General features: G+C 44.6%; 1 protein-coding gene across 4 annotated transcripts in view; it reads left to right on the forward strand.

The window, feature by feature from the left end:
• Nucleotides 1-21,060, forward strand: part of foxp4 (forkhead box P4) — a 111,585-nt gene that overhangs the window by 87,603 nt on the left and 2,922 nt on the right. For 2 of the 4 annotated variants that reach the window (XM_085775826.1, XM_085775827.1), the window contains exons 6-16: nucleotides 878-1,016; nucleotides 4,015-4,216; nucleotides 4,659-4,757; nucleotides 6,886-6,984; nucleotides 10,186-10,273; nucleotides 11,769-11,852; nucleotides 14,720-14,945; nucleotides 15,540-15,616; nucleotides 15,723-15,824; nucleotides 19,842-19,963; nucleotides 20,636-20,702. In XM_085775826.1, the coding sequence (XP_085631952.1) occupies nucleotides 878-1,016; nucleotides 4,015-4,216; nucleotides 4,659-4,757; nucleotides 6,886-6,984; nucleotides 10,186-10,273; nucleotides 11,769-11,852; nucleotides 14,720-14,945; nucleotides 15,540-15,616; nucleotides 15,723-15,824; nucleotides 19,842-19,963; nucleotides 20,636-20,702 (1,305 nt within the window). The remainder of the gene's footprint in view (nucleotides 1-877; nucleotides 1,017-4,014; nucleotides 4,217-4,658; nucleotides 4,758-6,885; nucleotides 6,985-10,185; nucleotides 10,274-11,768; nucleotides 11,853-14,719; nucleotides 14,946-15,539; nucleotides 15,617-15,722; nucleotides 15,825-19,841; nucleotides 19,964-20,635; nucleotides 20,703-21,060) is intronic. The other 2 variants (XM_085775828.1, XM_085775829.1) reach the window with 1 other exon arrangement.

The raw sequence follows: 21,060 nt of genomic DNA on the forward strand, positions 1-21,060 counted from the left end.
TTCTCCCCAGGCACCAAGTCTGAAAGGAAGTGACCTATCTGCCCTTCCTGTGAGTTCCTCTCTGTTCAAAGAGTTCCCGGCTGCCACTCTCTCTCTCTCTCTCACACATACACACACAATGCACAGTTCCTCAAGTTGTATTTATTTATTTTTCCCCTCCTCTCCACCACTTTATCAGTGAGAGATAAAGTCGCTCTCTCCGCCGGGGGTTCGCTCGGGGGGGACTTCAAACAGCCGCGGCGCAGGCCAGGTCTGCCCCAGACTGGGAGAGCAGGAAAGGGGACATTTATCACCGTAACACACACCGACATTATCGCCACGCGCCATGTTAGTCTCTCCCACTCTCCCTTTAACCTCCCCTCGCTCTCTCTCTTTATCGTCACGGTCCTCGCCGCTTGGCTTCAGGCTCATCGGCCCTTTTTTTTTTTTTTTTTTTTTTTAATAGGAGGCTAATTTCTTCCCTCTCTGGCCTCAAAATTCTGGCTTTGTTTCTCAGCAGCAGACAATTAACCTTTACGTCATCGTCCTTTCATTGATTTTATATGGTGTTAGTTGATTTTGTATGTGAAATTTGTCATAGCGATGCAGTTTGTCACCTACTTTCATTTAGTTGGTAGTACTTTTTGGATTCTGCATAATAAAACTAAAATTTCATTGTTCTGGTGTCTGGTGACATTATTCTTCATTTTGGTCTCATGCACATTTAGGATTTTAATGGTAATGACTTGGATTTGAGTCATTTTAGAATTATACAAAAGGTTTTCTCTGTTGCTTCTCAGTACAAACACATGATTGGTCATACTGTAGAAAAACATGGACGACGTGTTACTGAACTTTCTAACTTTCCCCTCTGTCTCTTGTCTCTTCTGGCCAACAGCAAATAGGCAGTAAGCAGCTGGCCTTCCAGCAGCAGTTGATCCAGATGCAGCAGCTTCAGCAGCAGCACATCCTCAACCTCCAGAGACAAGGCCTGGTCCCACTGCAGCCCACCGCCGCCATGCAGTCTCTGCAGCAAGGTACACGCACGCACGCACAAACGCACGTCCATCTGCGTGCAAGCCACCGCACTGTACAACACACAGCAAACACAGACACATCCTGACAAACATGCATGCACACATGGTTATAACACTAACACAAACACACACACACACACACAGGCCTGTGCCCAGTGCCACATGTGAAGCCTGTTAAGTTAATCAGCCTATAAAAGATGAAAGGGAACCTGATTGGTGGGTTTGTGGAAGGTACTCATTTGGATAATAGGTAAAATATGCCACTAAGCCCCCTGCTTGGACGTGTGCATATGTGAGTGCACGTGCGTGTGTGTGTGTGTGTGTGTGTGTGTGTTTGTGTGTGCTTGAGATAAGCCAGACATGAGAACATCATCGTTTTGCCATTACTGTGCCCACTGGATTTTCTTTTTTTCCTATGTGTAACTTCTCCCACAGTCCCTTCATTTTGTCAGCAGAGTTTTAAAACAATAAATGTTGACTGTTGACTGGCCCGCCCTCACTGAGCATGTGTGTGTGTGTGTGTGCACGCAGTAACATCTAACACACACACACACACACTATCTCACACATGGAGAATGCTTAAGGGGCTCTAAAGTGGCCGTGACATTGCTAAAGCGCTGACTGAGTTGACCAAACAGGCCGGTTTCCTTCCCTCTGTCTGTCTGATCTCTCCCTCTCTCACATCCACTTGCACTAACACACACTTGAACTCACTTTATAAACACAAAAATTAACTCAATCCAATGTATTTTATTTCTAAATAAGCTCAACACAACACATGAAGCAACTGTGTTTGTGTGTCAGCGTGTGCGTCCACAGTAGAGCAAGTGGATTTACCAGTTTACACAGAGCGTGTGAAAAAAAAAAAAAAAAAAGAATGGATGGATGTAAATTGAACACAAGTGAAAAGACAGAGGCCACCGTTTTGGATTGAAGAGTGTAATTTTTCAGACAGTTGCAAACATTTGGGCTTTGGCATCTCCTCCTCTTTCACTCGCTCTCTCCCTGCGTATCACAGTGGAATTTCCCTGCAGTGTGAGAGAGCCGCTCCATTGTGACGGCTCAGCCAGGCGTGAGCCAGAGCATTCCTCTGGCCAGCCATGCCACACAAACACACAAACACACATGCATAAACACTCATGCCTTACACACACACACACACACACACACTGTTGCCCCGCCTCAAAGGGCTGTTGTGTCCGGTGGGTAGGTGGTGGAGGGTGGGGGTGACACGCAGGGTCCCAATATGGCTTTTATTTATTTCTCTTACTGAGGTGAGGTGGAACCTCTAGCTGGACATTTTGTTACTGCAAATGTTCATTCAATGACAAAAATATGTTTATTGATTAATTTACTTAGTTTATTTAAATGGGACAGTGCACATTAATGGACAAAAACATGTAAATGTGCCGGATTATAGCACCATAAACATAAAAACAGTTCAATAACAGTACACATTACACATAATAATGTAGACAACACAAAAAGGCAACTATGACAATGAAGAACATATTGACAAACACTTTCCACAGGTAGGGGGACCATAAGAGTTTTGTTCTGGGAGATAAAGTGCATAAGTGCTGGTGACGAGTGCTAAAGTGCTAGAGTGCATAGATACCAGGTTGTATTGCACGATGCCCTATAAGAGTATTTATCAAAGTGCCAGATAGAATTGCACAAGGCCCTAAAGTGCACATCAGTTTAAAGTGCCAGGTTGTATTGCACGATGCCCATTCATGATAATAATAATAATAATAATAATAATAATGTATATAAAAAGAATCCTACAATAAAATATTTGACTTAGACCCCAACAAGCACTCTCACCTTCTCAAACAGTTTGTTCCCGTCAACAGTAGCTGGAGGGAACAGTGAGTTTACACTTTCACCTGAATGTACACAAAATTATCATTTTTTTGTTTAACAAATCTGTTCTCTCTGTTTACAGCTCCAGCTTTATTGTTCTGCACTTGTCAGTAAACTGTTTGACTGTTTCCCTAGAATCCAGACTCTTATTCCACGGAGTTTCACTTTTTGTCTTCTTTATTCTTTTTTGTTTTTTTTTCATTTTTAGTTTGAATGGATGGATGTGGTATGAGCCAAGCTGATAAGTCAAAAGAGGAAATACTTTATCTAACAATCCATTAACTGTGTTACACTTTCTCTCTCTCTCTCTCTGGGCGTGTCCACAGATTGATCGGGTTTCTAATACATGCACGCACACACATATACGCACGCACACACACACACACATACATCCATGCACACACACTACCTCATTCCTTCAGAGTGAGAACTTTTGTTTTGGCGGGATCACAGAAGAATGCAGACAAAGCAGACATAATATTTGGATTGCTGCTGCGAGGTCTCTGTATGTGTGTGTCTATGTGTGTGTATATGTGTGTATATGTGTGTGTGTGTGTGTGTGTGTGTGTGTGTGCATGGTAAGATCCACTGGAGTAGGCTGTGGCATTTTCGCCGTCTCTGTAGCTGTGAAATTGGAGCAGAAATAACAAAGCTGCGACCAGAGAGAGCTCTAAGTGTGCAACCACCCTGCTCAGACAAATAGTGGTAGTGACAGCAGCAGTGGTGGCGGTGGACAACACCAATTGCCAACAGAGATTAGGAAATTGCTGAGAAACAGTGGATAGCTGGGAAAAATAACAAAAACATGCAGAAATTAATCTCTTGTCTGTTTTTGTTTGTCCCGTTCTCCTCTCTTAATGACTCCCGGGGGACTGTAATGGTTGTGTTTGTTTTCTGTGGGTTAGAACACTTAGCCTGAGCTGTGTAACATCAGTTTATTTACTGGCTTATTATTTAATAGCCTGTGTGTGGGTTATACTGTATATATCTGACTCTTATTAATTCTTCTGGTTTATTTGAATCAACTTTATGTAAATGCCCTGTAATCTTGTTTGCTCTGAACATGAGAAAATGAAGTTAGTAGGCTAATATTCATATTTCTAAGCGGAGCATGTGTTCCCTCTCTCTGCAGCGATGTGTCCGTCAGACCTCCAGCAGCTGTGGAAGGAGGTGTCGGGGGTGCAGAGCAGCGAGGAGGCCCTGAAACAGGCCGAGGGCCTGGACTTGAGCACCAACAGCTCCAACTCTACCTCAGCCTTCCCCAAAGCTGCCAGCGCTCACATCCCACTGCACAGCCTGCCCAACGGACAGAGCCACACCCCAAAGAGAGACAGGTACAAAACAATAAACAAAAAAACAAAAAAAATCTCTCAAAATGTTCACGTTGTGTCGGTTTGTCTGTCCTCTGTGTGACCTCCAGTCTTTCTAATTCACACGCTCTTCCTACGTCGATTTTTTGACTTAGCAACTTTTAGCTCGTAGCTCGTAGCTCTTTTTCTGTGTCTGCACACACGTAAACATGCACATGCGGCATTATACCACACATCAGCAGGGTGTTAATGTGTCCCGGGCTCCTTTGATTTCTGAGGAGGTGTGTTGGGTTCAGTTTGTTCTGCCTGTATGCTGTCAACCACATGTCGGTACGGTGAGGAACAGGCAGCCGTGTGAGCGTTCATTGGGGATGCATGATGTGTCAGGTGTATTTGTGGGGTTCGCACACTTTTGTGTGTCAGGGTTGTGTCGGCTGCTCATGGGCTCATTGTCTCCGTCTTTAAGAGCCAGACTGTTTGAGTGGATATCCTCCTTCACCAAGGCAGACAGCGGAGACGACCATGTCCCCCTTTACTCCAAAGGCAGCCAACCCCCCAGCAGCCAGTGAGTAGCACATTTTACACACTCACACACACACACACACACACACACGTCACAACGAGTGGACGCGTCCTTTAGCGCTGATTCATAGCTGCAGGAGCGACGGCCGACCTTCACCTCTGATCTCATTTTGGAGCCGGTCAGTGTGGGTCAGAGAGCATTAATTAAAAGAGCTTTTATTAATTGATCAAATATGTCACATACTGTCACACCCACAGCAACAGTTGCGCTGTAACCATAGCAGCCCAGCTCATTGTGGGGGTGGAAGAGGGGGATAGGGGGCAGTGTGTTAGCCTGCTAAGCTAATGCATGGCTGATGTGGAGGAGAATGTGGTTGCCAGCAGTTTGTCATGTCTGCTGTCTGAGCTGCTTCTGAGTTGACTCAACCGCAGCCAGCAGCGCACACGTACACACAAGACACACACGCGCAGACACACACACACATGCACACACACGCACACACAGCTCCAACCTCAGCCCTGCGCATATGATCAGGAAGAGGCGAAAAAGCAAAGAGACAGGGAGAGAGACATGTTTCCATCTGTGAGACAAATGGTTTTTGTTAGACAACCTTCTGATGTTGATTTGGGAGAATCCCCCATCCCAGTCCACACACACACACACACACACACACACACACATACATACACACACACACACACACATACACAGTCATGTAAATATATGTGGAGACAGCAGTCGCAGGCGAAGGTCCAGGTCTGAACCACATGTGCTACTGGACCTGCCACACACACACACACACACGCACACATGCACAGATACAGTTATGTTACCCAGGGCCCAAACCAAACCTGGCTCGGTCTTTCATCGTCACACACACATACAAAATACACACGCGCTCATAAATATGCACAAATGTACACACAAAAAACACACACATGCACATGATGAACTCACCACAAAAGAACAACCAGCACATGACGGCAGCCGCCGCCAATCAGTCATGGCTGGTTGGTCCTGTGCCGACTCTGTGTCAACTCCTGAAACGTAAGAACACACACCAAACGCTGACACACACACACACACACACACACACACACACACACATACATACACACACACACACACACACACATGCGCCACAACGCACACGCCAAGGACAGAAAGACAGGTCATGGACTTAAAAATGTGCCTCTGAGGTTGCTGGACCAATTCCCTTATTTGCCTGGCTTCTGTAACTGACCCCACTCTGCTCTATCCTCCTCTCTCCACACTTGGCTTTGTGAACTGTACAAACTAATGACTGCTAACCAGACTCAGATGGCTGCGTCGATGTCGCTGCACTTAGTTTTGCATGTGTGTTTGCGCACCAGAGTGTGGCATATTAACGCTTTGCTTCCTGTTTTGAGAAAGTCTCTGCCTTTAAAATTTAAAGGGATAGTTCAACATTTTGGCAAATTGGCCCATTGCCATAATCCCTATAGTCATAGCAGTAGGTTTGTTACCTTTAATTGGCGGTGCAAGCTGTTTTTAGAACGGCAGAGCAGAGCCGCGAGTTGCTCAGAGCTACGCTACGGAGGCTCATGGGATTTCTTGGTTTCCCTCATCAAACTCATTAAATAGACAATCCAACAACTCTAAAATGCTCTGGTGGACAAGTTGTGACCTGCACATTCACCACGCTAGAGATAATAACAGAACGTTATGAGGCAGAGTTGTTTTCGAGGCAAATTCAGAGACTGCTTGTTGAAAAACTGTCCCTGAAGGCAACGCGCATCAGCAGTTTTGCATGAATTTACCTCTAAAACAACTCTCTCTCATAAGTTCCATTATTATCTCATAGCGTGGTGAATGTGCAGGTCACAACTTGTCCACCAGAGCGTTTTGGAGTTGTTGGATTGTGTATTTGATGAGTTTGATGAGGGAAACCAAGAAATCCCATTAGCCTCCATAGCATAGCTCTGAGCAGCTCACGGCTCTGCTCCGCAATTCTAAAAATTATTTGCACCGACAATTAAAGGTAACAAACCTACTGTTATGACTATAGCGATTATGGCAATGGGCCAATTTTCCAAAATATTGAACTATCCCTTTAATGTACATAATTAAATACTTTTTTTTTTTAATCCAACATCTATCTGATTGCGTCTGTGTCTGCGTCTGTCCACAGTCATGAGGAACATGCCGGCTCCCATCCTCTGTACGGCCATGGAGAGTGTAAATGGCCCGGCTGTGAAGCACTGTGTGAGGACATGGGACAGTTCATCAAGTAAGTGAAGCATCACCCTGAAATACAGGTTTGGGTTTTAAATGAAAATAATGCATTAGACAATAAAAAATACAGATATTATTTCAACACTGCAGAGTTCCTGCTTTGACCTGTCTTCCTGTCAAAGTGTCCAACTTATCTATTTCTGAAACATCGCACGGTTTAAGATCAGTAAACTCTGGATTGTTTTCCGTTCCAGGTGGTGGTGTATTAATGTGTCTAGTTGGCTGCCGTCCCAAAATCTTTATAGTCACACACTCTGCACCCATTTAACCACAAGCCGTGCATTAAAACTTCCTTCAGTTTCATCACTAGTCGGTAACAAACATAACACAAAAGCACTTGAAAAGGGAAAAAAAAAAGAGATGTGACACATTTGTCTGATTCAGATTCACCTGTAGGCACAAGAGATGAGGCAGAACATCTGACGCTACAGTAGTTATGTGCCAAATGTGGAGTGTCAGTCACGTACATCACTGGAGTTGCGCGTTGCCCCGCTAATTCATCTGTTGCAATCTGTTGCATCACAGCTGCTCTGAAGCACATGCATGCATACATGCAGGTACACGCATACACATATTGTGTGTTTGTGTGAAAATCTGTCGTTTTTCGAGGAACTCTTTTTCTCGTTTTTTTTCCTGTGATTTCTCTCCCGTCACGCATTTGCATTTGTGAGCGTTGTCAGTTTTGTATCTCTCTCTGTCCTGTATGTTTTTCCTCTATAGGGTCAAACACATTATGTAAATAGAAAATTATTCTTAATTAGCTCAGTTCCACAGCAGCGGTTAAGACATCAAACACCCTCATTGCTTCCATCTTGCTCTTGTTTTCCTCCTCTCCTCCCTCCACGCCTTTCATACGCTCTTATTTGCCAGTTTGGAGTCATCGGGGGGGATGCTGATGCAGTATCTGGCCTTGACACTCTGCTACCTCCTCCTCCTCCTCCTCCTCTGTCACACACAGCACAGTGGACTTCCCCATGGCACTGTGGCTGCTAACAAAGGCTTCACAAGCCTCTAATGAAGCCCTAAACAAACTCACACTCTAATTATCTGGAACTTTTAGCTATTTGAGCAATGGAGATATTAATAAGCCGGGGTGATGAAATATGTACTCACACATGCACGCACGCAAGCGCACACACACACACACACACACACACACATAATCACAGAAGTGTGCGTAGTGATTGTGATGGCATCGGACAGTCAGATCAAAGCTTGTAGGCAGGCTGGGAAAGTTTGGAGAGGAAAGCTGTTGTTTGGTGTCTCATTTCACGTAGCCCCGGGGCAGATGGAAAGAGAGAGAGAGAGAGATAGAGAGAGTGAAAGAGTGTGTGTGTGTGTGTGTGTGTGTATGAGGAGAGAGAGAGAGAGTGAGGAAGGGGAGGAGGAGGGGGGGTTGAAAAAAATGGAGGCAGTGACAGATAATGCCGTCAGTCCAACAGTGTGCTCCCTTCCAGCCCAGCTTTAGTCATCGCCCCAGGAGAGAAAAGGGTAGAGCAGAAGAACAGAGGAAGGGGGACACTCCACTGTTTCAGACCTTTCTTCTCTTCTCCTCTCTTCTCTCTGCCCACCCTCACCCCCCTCCCCTCTTCCTCCCCTCCTCCTCCTCCCTGTCCTCTGGTATAATACTCTGGCTGTGGTCGGTGGAGCTGGGTGTAATGTGGGTTAAAGCCTTGTCTGCCAGCACTCAGAGGAGTAAACAGAGCCTCATTGTCGGGACACACAGAAAAAAAAACCCTGCTACTGTTTATGGCCCAGCTATAGAGAGAGAGAGAGAGAGAGGGAGGGGAGGGGGGTTTTTAAGGATGGAGGGGGGGGGGGGCAGATTTTGTTGGAATGAGTGTGAATCATAGGCATTTGGGGAGTTGCGGGGGAGAAGAGGAGTGGGAAGGGGAAGAGTGGACAGAAGTACAAGTGAGGAAGAGGGAGAGAGAGAGAGAGGGAGAGAGGGGTGAGATCATGTTTTTGTTATTATTATCGTGCACTTGTGTTGAGCCGTCTATCTGCCTGGATTAGCCATGCCATGACATCATTGTTTTTGTTTCATTTCTAGCCCTTCGCCTGATATTGCCTAACTTTCTACTTTCTTAAAGGCACATACACACACACACACACACACACACACACACACACACACACACACTCACTATATTTAACGCACATTTTCACAATAAACAAGCCAGAAAAGCAGCTTTATGAAGATTACTGTGATTAGAAGATAACGCTACATGATATGAGGAAGTTCATACGCACACACACATGTTTGTATGGCTATCTTTGTGAGGACACTAATTGACATAATGTATTCCCGAGCCCCTTAACCATCCAAAACCTTAACCATTATTCTTAACCTAACTTAAACCTAATTATAATAACCCTCAAATGGTCTGAGAAAGTGAGAACCAGCCAAAATGTCCTCACTTTCCCAAAATGTCCTCACTCTGGTGGTTTAAAACTCAAACTGGTCCTCACATGTATAGCTGTACAAGTACACACACTTTCACACACCGGACAAGCCGCGGCAACCTGCGAATAACCCTTGGCGACAACAGAGGGGAGAGAAAGGGATGAAGGAAGGGAGACAGGGAGGGGTGCACTGGGAAAGATCAGAAGGTCCCGGGTCCTCCCACACTGGAGGAAACAAACAGCGCCACCATTTTTACACACACACACACACACACACATCTGCGCACACATACACACACACACAAGTGCACGGTGTTAATAAGTGGAGCGGAGTTTAGCTAAGAGAGAGTCTTAAGATAAGGCCGTGTGCTATAACACATGAGCTCATATCCAGGTGGTTGTCTTGGATCATGGCTCACTGAGCACCAATGAAGTATACACACACACACACACACACACACACACACAAAACACAGCTGCTGCGTCCTTCACTAGACAAAATAAACCTCCAAGATTATGATTTATTTTTATAGCGCTGAAACAGCTCATAACTCAGTTTAAATAAAAGCGAAAGAGCTGACTTTTGTTACTTCATCAGTTCGGACCATTGACTTGATGTAACAACGACTCCATTGACTCAAGTGTAACATAGAAACCAGGCTCCAATCAGGAGGAGCAGCACTTTGCCACACTTATTACTTCTAGAGATTTCTACTTATTCCTGCAAACAATGATTGAATGCTGATCCTTTTTTTTTTGTTTTTTTGTTTCTCTCTCTCCGCTCCTCCAGGCACTTGAACAACGAGCACGCCCTCGATGACCGCAGCACTGCTCAGTGCCGAGTCCAGATGCAGGTAGTTCAGCAGCTGGAGATACAGGTGAGTTGCACACAAACACAAACACAAACACAAAGATGCATAAATACTTAAACGCTTAATTTTAAAATCCGCTCGCAAAGACTGTTCCAGCCACTCAATGGCAGTAACTTGTCTGAGGCAGGGCAGAGTTTATGGAGAGCAGTGGAGCTTGTAATTTAAAAGGAGCAGTCGGCAGGGAAGCTGCCATCGCTGCTCCAATTATAAAGCTGCTCTGGTCACCAGCGAGAGAGAGAGAGGGAGGAGGAGGGAGGCTGTGAGGGGAGAAGGAGGGAGGAGAGAGAAGAGAGAAAGCGGAGAATCGGCCTCAAAGTGGTTCATGCACCCAACACTCTTGAAACATCTGAATGCTACGGTACGGTGGCCCTGAGGTGCAAATCACACAGCAACATCAGAAAACACAACAAGAAAAGAGAAAACACAACAGCAAATCAGAAAACACAACGACAAATTACTAAACAGTTTTCTGTTTTGCTGTTGTGTTTAGTAATTTGCCGTTGTCTTTTCTCTTTTTGTGTTCTGTTTTCTGATTTGCCGTTGTCTTTTCTCTTTTTGTGTTGTGTTTTCTCTTTTGCCGTTGTGTTTTCCGATTTGCTGTTGTGATTTGCACCTCAGGGCCACCGTAGAATGCAAAAAAAAAAGAAAAACCCACACCAGTGTCAGATAAGAAACCGTCTGTAAGAAAAGTTCAGAACAAAGTGGAGCTTCATGTCTCCTCACACAACACACATCTTGACATAGTTTCCAAAACAGTCCTGAATACTCTCTGTTCACATCGCTGCATGTGTGTGTGTGTCTGTGTCTGTGTGTGTGTGTCCATCCGTCCAGAATCAGGGTTAGCGTTGTGTTGTGGTGGTAAACAGCGTTTAGCTGAGACCCTGAAGCCGCCACCAGGGAACACAAAGTGACAGAGAGGCAGCTGGTGTCACATCACATCAGGACACACGTCTCTCTCTCCCTGACATGTCACTTCATCCCTCAGCAGTTCACTCCTCTACACACACACACACACACACACACACACACAGACAGACACACACAGCAGCAGCTCAGTCCCTGTGTTTAAATTCCTCATATTTACACTCATCGCCGTAGTGTCTGTGTGTGTGTGTGTGTGTGTGTGAGTATGTTAATGGCGTTATCGTCTTAGTTTACAGCCGTTGTTTCTGGAGGCTACAGGTGTGTATGCTTGTACTCGTGCACAAACACACACACACACACACATGCAGAATGCAGCGTTTCCACAGGCTGTGTAGCAGGAGCCATTAAACGGCAGTTAACAATGTCAAACGGGACAAGTGTGTCTGCAGGCGAGTGTGAGTGTGTGAGAGAGAGCTCCGGGTGCTGAGGCAGCTGACTCTCATATTCATCTCTCTCTCTGCCTGAGGTGTAATTGTAATTGTAATTCTGTGTCAACACCACACACACACACACACACACACACACACACACACACATGCAGACACACTAAAAGTGTTCCTGTATTTCCTCTTCACAGCTGGCGAAGGAGAGCGAGCGACTCCAGGCCATGATGACCCACCTGCACATGCGTCCTTCAGAGCCAAAGCCTTTTAACCAACCTGTGAGTACCAAGCTCCTCTTCACCCCTTTAACCCAAACTCCCTCTGCTCCATCTTCCTCACACACAAACTCCTCCTCCTCATCATCATCCTCATCCTCATCCTCCTCATCCGTCTCTTCACCCCTGAACCTTCTTCTTGGGACAGGATCGCTCCTCTGTTCCTGTCTACCTGCGCCCTCTATTGACCAGTGAGGGTTATTAATATATTGTTTTAGAAAAACGTCCGTCCTGTTCTTTTCCTCACTCTTCTTCTCTTTGTTATCTTGCCCCCCTCCCCTCCTAATAATAATAATAATAATATTAATATTTTTTTATTTATATAGCACTTTTCGCAGCACAAAGTCACAAAGTGCTTCACGAAACAATTTTTAAAAACAACACAGTATATGAATAGGGAGTGCAGAAAAGACTAAATAAAACAGTGACAATAATTAGTTGCCATGCAATTCAAAAGCTTGTCGAAACAGGTGAGTTTTTAACTGCGCCTTGAAAACTTCAATCGATGCAGAGGCTCTTTAGACTGTTCCAGAGTCTGGGGCCACCGAACGAAAGGTTTGGTATCCTTTTGTTTTGAGGTTGGTCCGGGGAACCTTGAATTGAAATCTAAAAGCGTTCTGTATAAGTTGTAGACGGTCCAGAGATTATTTATTGAGGCAGGTAAACAGTGAGTTACAGTAATCGAGTCTGGATGAGATGAAAGCATGGACGGCCAGTTCGAGTTCTGAGTGTGATACAATGGTTCTGAGTTCAGCAATATTTCCTCCATCCCTCCTTTCTCCTCTTTAAACTTCCCATGATGCAGTGTGTTTCATTCCTCAGAGGAAGTCATGAGAGAAAACAGCCAAAGCGATCTCTCTCTCTCAGTGGTGTGTGCCGACAAAACGGGATATGAATTTGATGTGATGTGTGTGTGTCTCTCTGTGTGTGTGTGTCTGTGTGTGTGTGTGTGTGTGTGTGTGTGTGTGTGTGTGTGTGTGTGTGTGTGTGTGTGTGTGTGTGTGTGTGTGTGTGTGTGTCCACACGGGTTGGCAAAGTTGTTATTAGGTATCTAATGAATATTTCATTATTCAGATTGACGAGGAGTCTTATTAAAATATGAAGATGTTGAAATTAATTGTCAATTAGAGGTAGAGTGTCTTAATTTGAGGGGATATAAATGGGTGCAGCCGAGTGGCAATGTGTGTGTGAGTGAGTGTGTGTGTGTGTGTATTTGTGTGTCTGGGTAATGTGTTGATCGCAGGGGGATCAGCTGCCATTAACATCTAATGGGAAATCAGGAAGAGGCGTGTTCTGTCACCGCTGGAGACGAGCCTCGGGGTCAGGGATTGGAGGAGGAGGGGCAGGGGAGGAGCATCAGGAATGGAAACAAAGCTTGGCCTCAATTAACAGGGTTCGACTGTTGCCGTGGTGATGTGGCAGGGTTGCGGCGTTAATGAAGTACCTGTTAAACAGCCCCGCCCCCCACCCGCTCCTCCCCCCAGTCAGCTTAAATGGTACAGAGAGGGGGCAGAGTAAAGAGGAGGCGATTCACACATTTTACATACATATAGACAGCACACACACACACATACACACACACACACAGACACACACACTGTGGTTTTAATTAGTCCTAAACTAGCAGCCCTACAACGGCTGTCCCAGAGAGACTGGGAGTGCTGGTTTTGTGTGAATGTGTGTGCGAGGCTCTGCCTAATTGGGCTGTATTGGTCCGTGAAGACTTTGCCACCGCAGAGTGCATGTGTGTGTTCCCTTCCTACAAACATGCTGTCGTGTGGTTTTGTTTTTGTAAGCTCAGGGTTAATTGCAGCCAGCGCTGTGTATATAAATATGCGTTGTGTGCATGTTCAGTCATTGTGTGTGTGTGTGTGTGTGGTTCTGTGCAAGGATGACACAGTCGTACAGTTTCTTTTTTGGAGATGGAGGGGACAGGAACTCATCAGGAGACTCCAGTGGGTCTCGTTTTTTTATGTGATGTGAGTTAAAGGGATAGTTCAACATTTTGGCAAATTGGCCCATTGCCATAATCCCTATAGTTTTAGCAGTAGGTTCGTTACCTTTAATTGTTGGTGCAAGCTATTCTTAGAACGGTGGAGCAGAGCCGCGAGCTGTTCAGAGCTACACTACGGAGGCTAAACTTGTCCACCAGAGCGTTTTTGAGTTGTTGGATTGTGTATTTGATGCGTTTGATGAGGGAAACCAAGAAATCCCATGAGCCTCCGTAGCGTAGCTCTGAGCAGCTCGCTGCTCTGTTCCGCCGTTCTAAAAATAGCTTGCACCGACAATTAAAGGTAACAAACCTACTGCTATGACTATAGCGATCATGGCAATGGGCCAATTTGCCAAAATGTTGAACTATCCCTTTAACATCAGTAGTTCTTCCTGGATACAGTGATGATATAAAGCCCCAAATATGTTTTATATATATTTATATCTATAACTTACACAACTATGAGACGACACTGTTGAGAAACACTTTCCAGGAAGAGATCTGTTATGTGTGTGATATCACCTGACCCTGATCTTATCTAGATGATGCTTCCCTGTAAACAGCAGCAGCTCTCAGCGGATGGTGAAGCGTTAAAGTAAACATGAGGGAAGCATTAGTCATGTTAAAAGAAAAAAGAAAAAAAACATTTCCTCCGCTCTGAATGTTTATATTAATAAAGAATAAGCCAACCTAAAAGTTTAAACAGACTTTTATTTGCAGTGTAAAGTTTCATATGAAGCGTTAGACTAACTACTCTCAAGCTGAGGTGTATAAAGTTTTGTATAAATGAGGATAAGATTCATTTAAAGGAAACTCCTCTTCTTCCTCCTGCACCACGTCGGAGCTGACTCACCTTTCCTTCTGCTCCTCTCTGCAGCTGAACCTGGCTTCCAGTGGCTCCCTGTTGAAGCGAGACAGCGACGCCTACCCAGAGGGTCTTCCCCACCCGCCCACCTCGGCCGCCACCCCCATCACCCCGCTGCGCCAGGGACCCTCGGTCATCAGCTCCTCCAGCCTGCACACACACTCCCACTCCCACACGCACGGCGTCGGGCCCATACGCAGGCGCAACTCCGACAAGTACTGCACCCCCATCGCCTCAGGTAGACTGGATCACACATATACACCCCATCTCTGATCCCCAGCTTCATATTTATGTCACTGTCACACATTAAATGATTTATAGTAAACTAAAATTTTGTTTTTCTCACTGCACTTTATTCTGTTATGGTTAAAATGCAACACATTACAACATGTCTTTATTTAGTCGTCACATTTTAATAAGGCTCAAACAAAGATGTGCTGAACGACATCTCTGTGGAAAACAAAAAAACAAAAACATATGCTCATTTTAACTCCAGGTATCCAGAGCATTATATATTTTATAGAATGATTGATTCGCTTTATTCAAATTACTGTTGTGACTAACATCTTTTACAGGTAAATTGTTTTCAAAAAAGGAATTTATATTCGGCAAAAAAAATAAATATGTGTGTTTCCATTAAAATCTGTGGCATAAAGAATAACATCAAACAACAAGATTTATGGTCTGTGTATTCAAAAACACCACAGAGAGAGGTCTTTTGTTTTAAGTGTTTATTTACAGTGAGACGACATTTGACATGTGTCACACAACACAACACAACTCAACACAACACGCAGCTGATTTCACAGGAACCTACCCTTTTATTTTCCAGAGCTGGCTCAGAACTGTGAGTTCTACAAGAACGCTGATGTCAGGCCTCCCTTTACCTACGCCTCGCTTATACGTCATGTAAGTGTCTCCACTGCTCGTCCACCGTCTCTGTCTCTTTCTGTCTCCATCTCTGCTGTCTCCTCTAATATTTGGTCTCATCTGTTTTGGTTTTTTTTGTCCTCAGGCCATTCTGGAGTCTCCAGACAGACAGTTGACTCTCAATGAAATCTACAACTGGTTTACACGAAAGTTTGCCTATTTCAGGAGAAACACAGCCACATGGAAGGTAAAGACACTTCATATACACACACACTCAGACTTGTACTTCACTCTCAAAGGACCTTCTTTCCTTTTTGCTTATATAAACTAAGGCAGAAGATTAAAGGATATAAAAACTTAGTTTGTGAAGTTTACTCCATCACCTAAACTAAAGATTCTGCTCCAAAACGTCGCTCTGGAAAACTGGGAAGATTAAAAAAAAAAAACCGAAACAAACCAATTAACAAACAAAGCTGTTTAAGTGATTGTGACAATGAACGGCACCATGTTTAGAAAATGAAAGTCTGGACTGCGGTTCTGGTCCTGACTTAATCAGCTGAGCTAATTGTCTGCAGAGTAATTGTGGTGTGTGCCCACTGATGAAGCCCCCCCCCCCAACCTAAAGTTGGACTTGTTAGACCACAGTGAAAGAAACAACAACAACTTTAAGTGAAACACTGAAGTCGAGCCAAACGATTTAGATGGCGGAAAATGGAGCCACTGCACACACACAGATTCAAACACTGACTTTGTTCTGCTCTTAAAGATTTGAATGATTTGACAGTTAAAGGGATAGTTCAACATTTTGGCAAATTGGCCCATTGTCATAATCCCTATAGTTTTAGGAGTAGGTTTGTTACCATTAATTGTCTGTGCGGAGCAGAGCCGCGAGCTGTTCAGAGCTACGCTGCAGAGGCTAATGGGATTTCTTGGTTTCCCTCATCAAACTCATCAAATACACAATCCAACAACTCCAAAACGCTCTGGTGGACAAGTTCACCACGCTATGAGATAATAACAGAACGTTACCAGATACCAATTTGCCAAAATGTTGAACTATCCCTTTAATGGCTGTTTGTCCATTATGAGACACTTTCCTACTGCTATCTCTCTCTTTCTGTCCTTCATCCTCTCTCTGCCTCTCCTCCCTAAACAATTCTCTCACCTCGAACATGGCACATGGAGAGTCGGCCCCACTTAGCCCGGCAGAGCCACATCGAGCCGTTATATGGCCTCATTATAGAAATGCACATGCAAAGCTGGTGCACACACACACACACATACACACGCTTACACACATCTCATGATCGTGCACACATTGAATTTCCTCTGTCTCTCTTTTTTCACACATACGCACACACAGACTCCTGGCCTGATCCCACCATTGTAGGTGCTGACCCATTTCTACAGAAACCTCACACTAATTTGAGTGTCAGTTCCTCCAGAGAGAGGGGAAAGTGAGAGAATGAGCAAAGGAGGGAGAGAGAGGGGAGGGGAGGGGAGTGAGGAGAGACCCCGGCCTTCCTCTAATAGTCCTAAAGCAAGGAGGGAGGGAGGGAGGGAGGGATGGGATGGAGAGGGTTAAGAGACAGGGCAGCCAGGAATATCTTTACCTCCCTCATCTTACTTTTATGAATTTTAACTATTAATGGCCGGTGTCTGCTTCCTGTGCCGTTGGCCTCCAGGACCTTTAAATATATCTCGGCGTGGCCTTATGTATTTATATAGCAGCTCAGTGAGTCAAATAGAGCCGTGGAGATGTATGTCCTTTAATAAGCCGTTATATTTCATGAGGAGAGCAGCCGTGTCAGGAGAGTGGAAGTCATTGATCAGAGAAACGGAGGGACAGACAATGAGGAGGAGACAAGAGAGAGAGGGGGAGAGAGGGGGAGAGAGGGAAAGGGATGATGGAGAGAGGAGGAGAAATGAGAGCTAAGTGTTGCTGCATGATGAGTCGGAGGTGTAAAAAGGAGGTTCATTTTCTGTTTCATTTACTTTTTTTTGCAGATGGATATGGTAAAAAATCTTTTCTTTACTTTACAGAGTGGGGCTGTAAAGAAAATAAGAAAAGATTAAAAGAAAAATGCAATCAGTGTTCAATAAGATGCCTCAGAGACAAATACTGCACTACACTTATTTTAAAGGTGTAGTTAAAATAAAACGCAGAGTATATGATATAGATTTAACCACCAGCAGTATATGAAATCGTTAAAATAAGCTTCAACGTAACCAACAGTAATTTGGTCCTCAAGACATAAAAGTTATTCTAAAATATGATATTACTTGTGTATATTGCACTCAATACCTACTTTAGCTGTACTTGGGTGATATTGTCCGTCATATCCCAGCATGCATCAGGCCGAAACACAAACCGGACCGAGCTCAAACATTCATCATCCTTCCAGTAACACCTGTGATCCCGACAGAAATGGAATATCGAATTTTTCCCCTTTTTCTTCTTCTTTTATGACACGATTCAATCTTTGCACCAAAATTTTTTTCTGCCTCCAGCCTCGACCCCCCAACACACACACACACTAACACACACACACACACCCCAACCCCCCCTCCTCTCAGCCGGGGGGAGTGGAGATGAGTGGCACATGTGCTGTGACCCACTGTAAATGACTGCTAATGTTTTAACTGGGAGAATTAGGCTTTCATCACGGAGACGAATGCAAATAGCACTGCAATAGCACTGGTGTCTGGTGTGTGTGTGTGTGTGTGTGTGTGTGTGTGTGTGTGTGTGTGTGTGTCTGTCTGTAAGAGTGTGTGTCTGTGAGTGTGTTTGCACTGTCAGGGTGGCGGGCAGAGATTGGGGTCAGACTCATTTACAAAACTTAGCATCACAGCTCGGGGGGTTGAGGGGATGCGGGGGAGAAAGGGTTCCTCCGCTGATTATGGCTTGTGTAATTACGTGTGTGTTTATGTGTGAGTGTTATGTGTGCACGTTTCTCTGTGTGTGTGTGTGTGTGTGTGTGTATCTGCGTGTGTAATTATGGCGAGGAGTGATGCATGCCTGGCCTGTCCCTCCCTCTCGGCTTAGAACAGCGTGTCAGAGAGAATATGCAGGATTTAATTATAGACGAATTAAAATTGGTAATGAAATTGGGCATGAACAAACTACAAATAGCAGATGAAAAGGGAGGCTTGTCCCTGGGGGGGTGAGACGAAGATAGCGGTGTGCCTGCCTGCCTGCCTGCCTGCCTGTCTGAGTGCCTGTGGATGTGTGTGTGTCTGTGTCTGTGTGTGTGTGCTGATGATGACTGATTAGGAAAATTCAGAGATAAAATAAAATAACGCTACTAGAGAACTGCTGCCTGGTATTAGCACTGTACACACGCAGCTACAGTATGTGTGAGCGAAGGAAAAGTGATGGGTACAAAAAAATGGAGGCGAGGGGGGGCGCTATTATTCTCAGGTCACACTGACATCATGCTGCACTACAGGCTGAGTGAGTGTCCTCACCTCCAGCGAGGTAACAACAACCTCAGAAAACGTCCTCAGCTGCTGGAAACCTGGAATATTGAGAAAACTTATAATGCATAATAATAAACACGAATGGATTTCTTAAATTAGCAGCAAACAGCAGGAAGTATTACTGTAATAACTTCACTAAATGCATCAGCGAAAAAGTCCAGCCATACAAGCCAAACAAGACATAACAGACAATGATAAACACAAGTTCTCCAAGTCTCCAAAAAGGAGTGGGTAGAAGTCTCAACTCCTCCCTGCACCTTTAATTTAGCATCTATCACCCATCCTTATTAATAATTAATACCAGTAATAATAAACAACATGATATATATGAGTAATATTTATTTCATGTATTCATGTATTTTGTGCATAACACCATGTTTTCAGGTGTTCAGTAGGCTACACTGGAATATTCAAAGGCACATTTAAGTAGATTTAAGTTTGGTTGGAAATGTCTAAGGGAAACCGGGGCCACATGAACACCACATAGGTGTAAATTCCCTGAACAGAAACTCTCTGGTTCCAGTCTCAAGCCGTTTTCTGCTCTTCAATCCTCCACTCTATCTTTTTCCTGTCTGTCCTCACTGTCCCTGTTTAATAAAAATGGTCAAATAGTAATAAAAGAAAGTCCAAAGGGAAGAAAAAAGATTAGAACCAAATAAAGTAAAACCTGCAAACTAAATCGAATAGAAGATATTCAATATATTTAAAATACCCATGCTTAAAGACTTCTTCTTAAGTGATATTAAAAACTCCTCTTCTCTCTCTCTGTTCTCTCTTTTCCCAGAATGCTGTGCGCCACAACCTGAGTCTGCACAAGTGTTTTGTTCGTGTGGAGAACGTGAAGGGAGCCGTGTGGACTGTGGATGAAGTCGAATACCAAAAGAGGAGACCACCAAAGATGACCGGGTAAGAGTGCGCACATATGCACAATACACACACACACACACACACACACATGCGTACAGTCACATACACACACGTACACACACATACAGTCATGTACATTTGAGTTGAGTGAGATGTGAGTGTGAGCTTATGGGTGCTGGCACTATGATTGCCTAAATGGACCCGATGTTATTACCAAGAGGCCAACTCAGCAATCACTGCAGGGAAAAAAAAAAAGAGGGTCTACAAACTGTGTGTGTATGTGTGTGTGTGTGTGTGTTTGCGTGTGTGCGTGTTTTTCCCTGTTTGTCGACACCATTAGTAAGCAGCTGTGTGAGATGCAAGAGAGCAAAAAACCTTGTTAGCATATGTAAACAGATGTTCTCTCCCACCGCCAGAGAATCCAGGGATAATTACGCACACACATACACACACATGCTCACACACACACACACACACACACCTGCACACCAGATATCAGACACTTTTCATATGTGTGTGTTTTAAGCATCTGTTTACAGTCTGTGTGTGTTTCTTTCTACTTGTAACAAACATATTTGCGAGATTTGTCAGAACGCTTTGGCTGAGGTGACATCTTTCAACACGTGCACTTAATCTGTGATTTCTCCCCCTCCCTTCTCTCCCTCCTTCTCTCTCTCTCTCTCTCTCTCTCATCTCTTGATGTGTGTGTAGAAGTCCCACTCTGGTGAAAAACATGATTTCAGGCCTGGGCTTTGGATCCCTAAACGCAAGCTACCAGGTAAGGAATGCCCTCTCCTCCACTTTAATTCTCTCTCTCTTTCTCTTTCTCTTTCTCTCCCTCTCTCTCTCAGCCAATTGCAATCAAGGGCACTAATATCAATTCCCTCTTATAATTAGCAGATTCCCTAACGACGTTCACACCGCCTCCCAACACACTCTCCTCACCTCCCACCTCACTTTCTCACATCTGCCTCCTCCACCCCCACCTCCACCCACACACTCACACACACACACACACACACACACACACACACACACACACACACACAAACACACACTTAACCCATCTCTCATTCACTCCAATGCAGACGTACAGTAGCTACACACCAACCCCACACACATAGCCTACGCACTCG

This window comes from Trachurus japonicus, chromosome 5, assembly GCF_045865225.1.
Source record: "Trachurus japonicus isolate A0001 chromosome 5, Traja_1.0".
NCBI classification, from domain to species: Eukaryota; Metazoa; Chordata; class Actinopteri; order Carangiformes; family Carangidae; genus Trachurus; species Trachurus japonicus.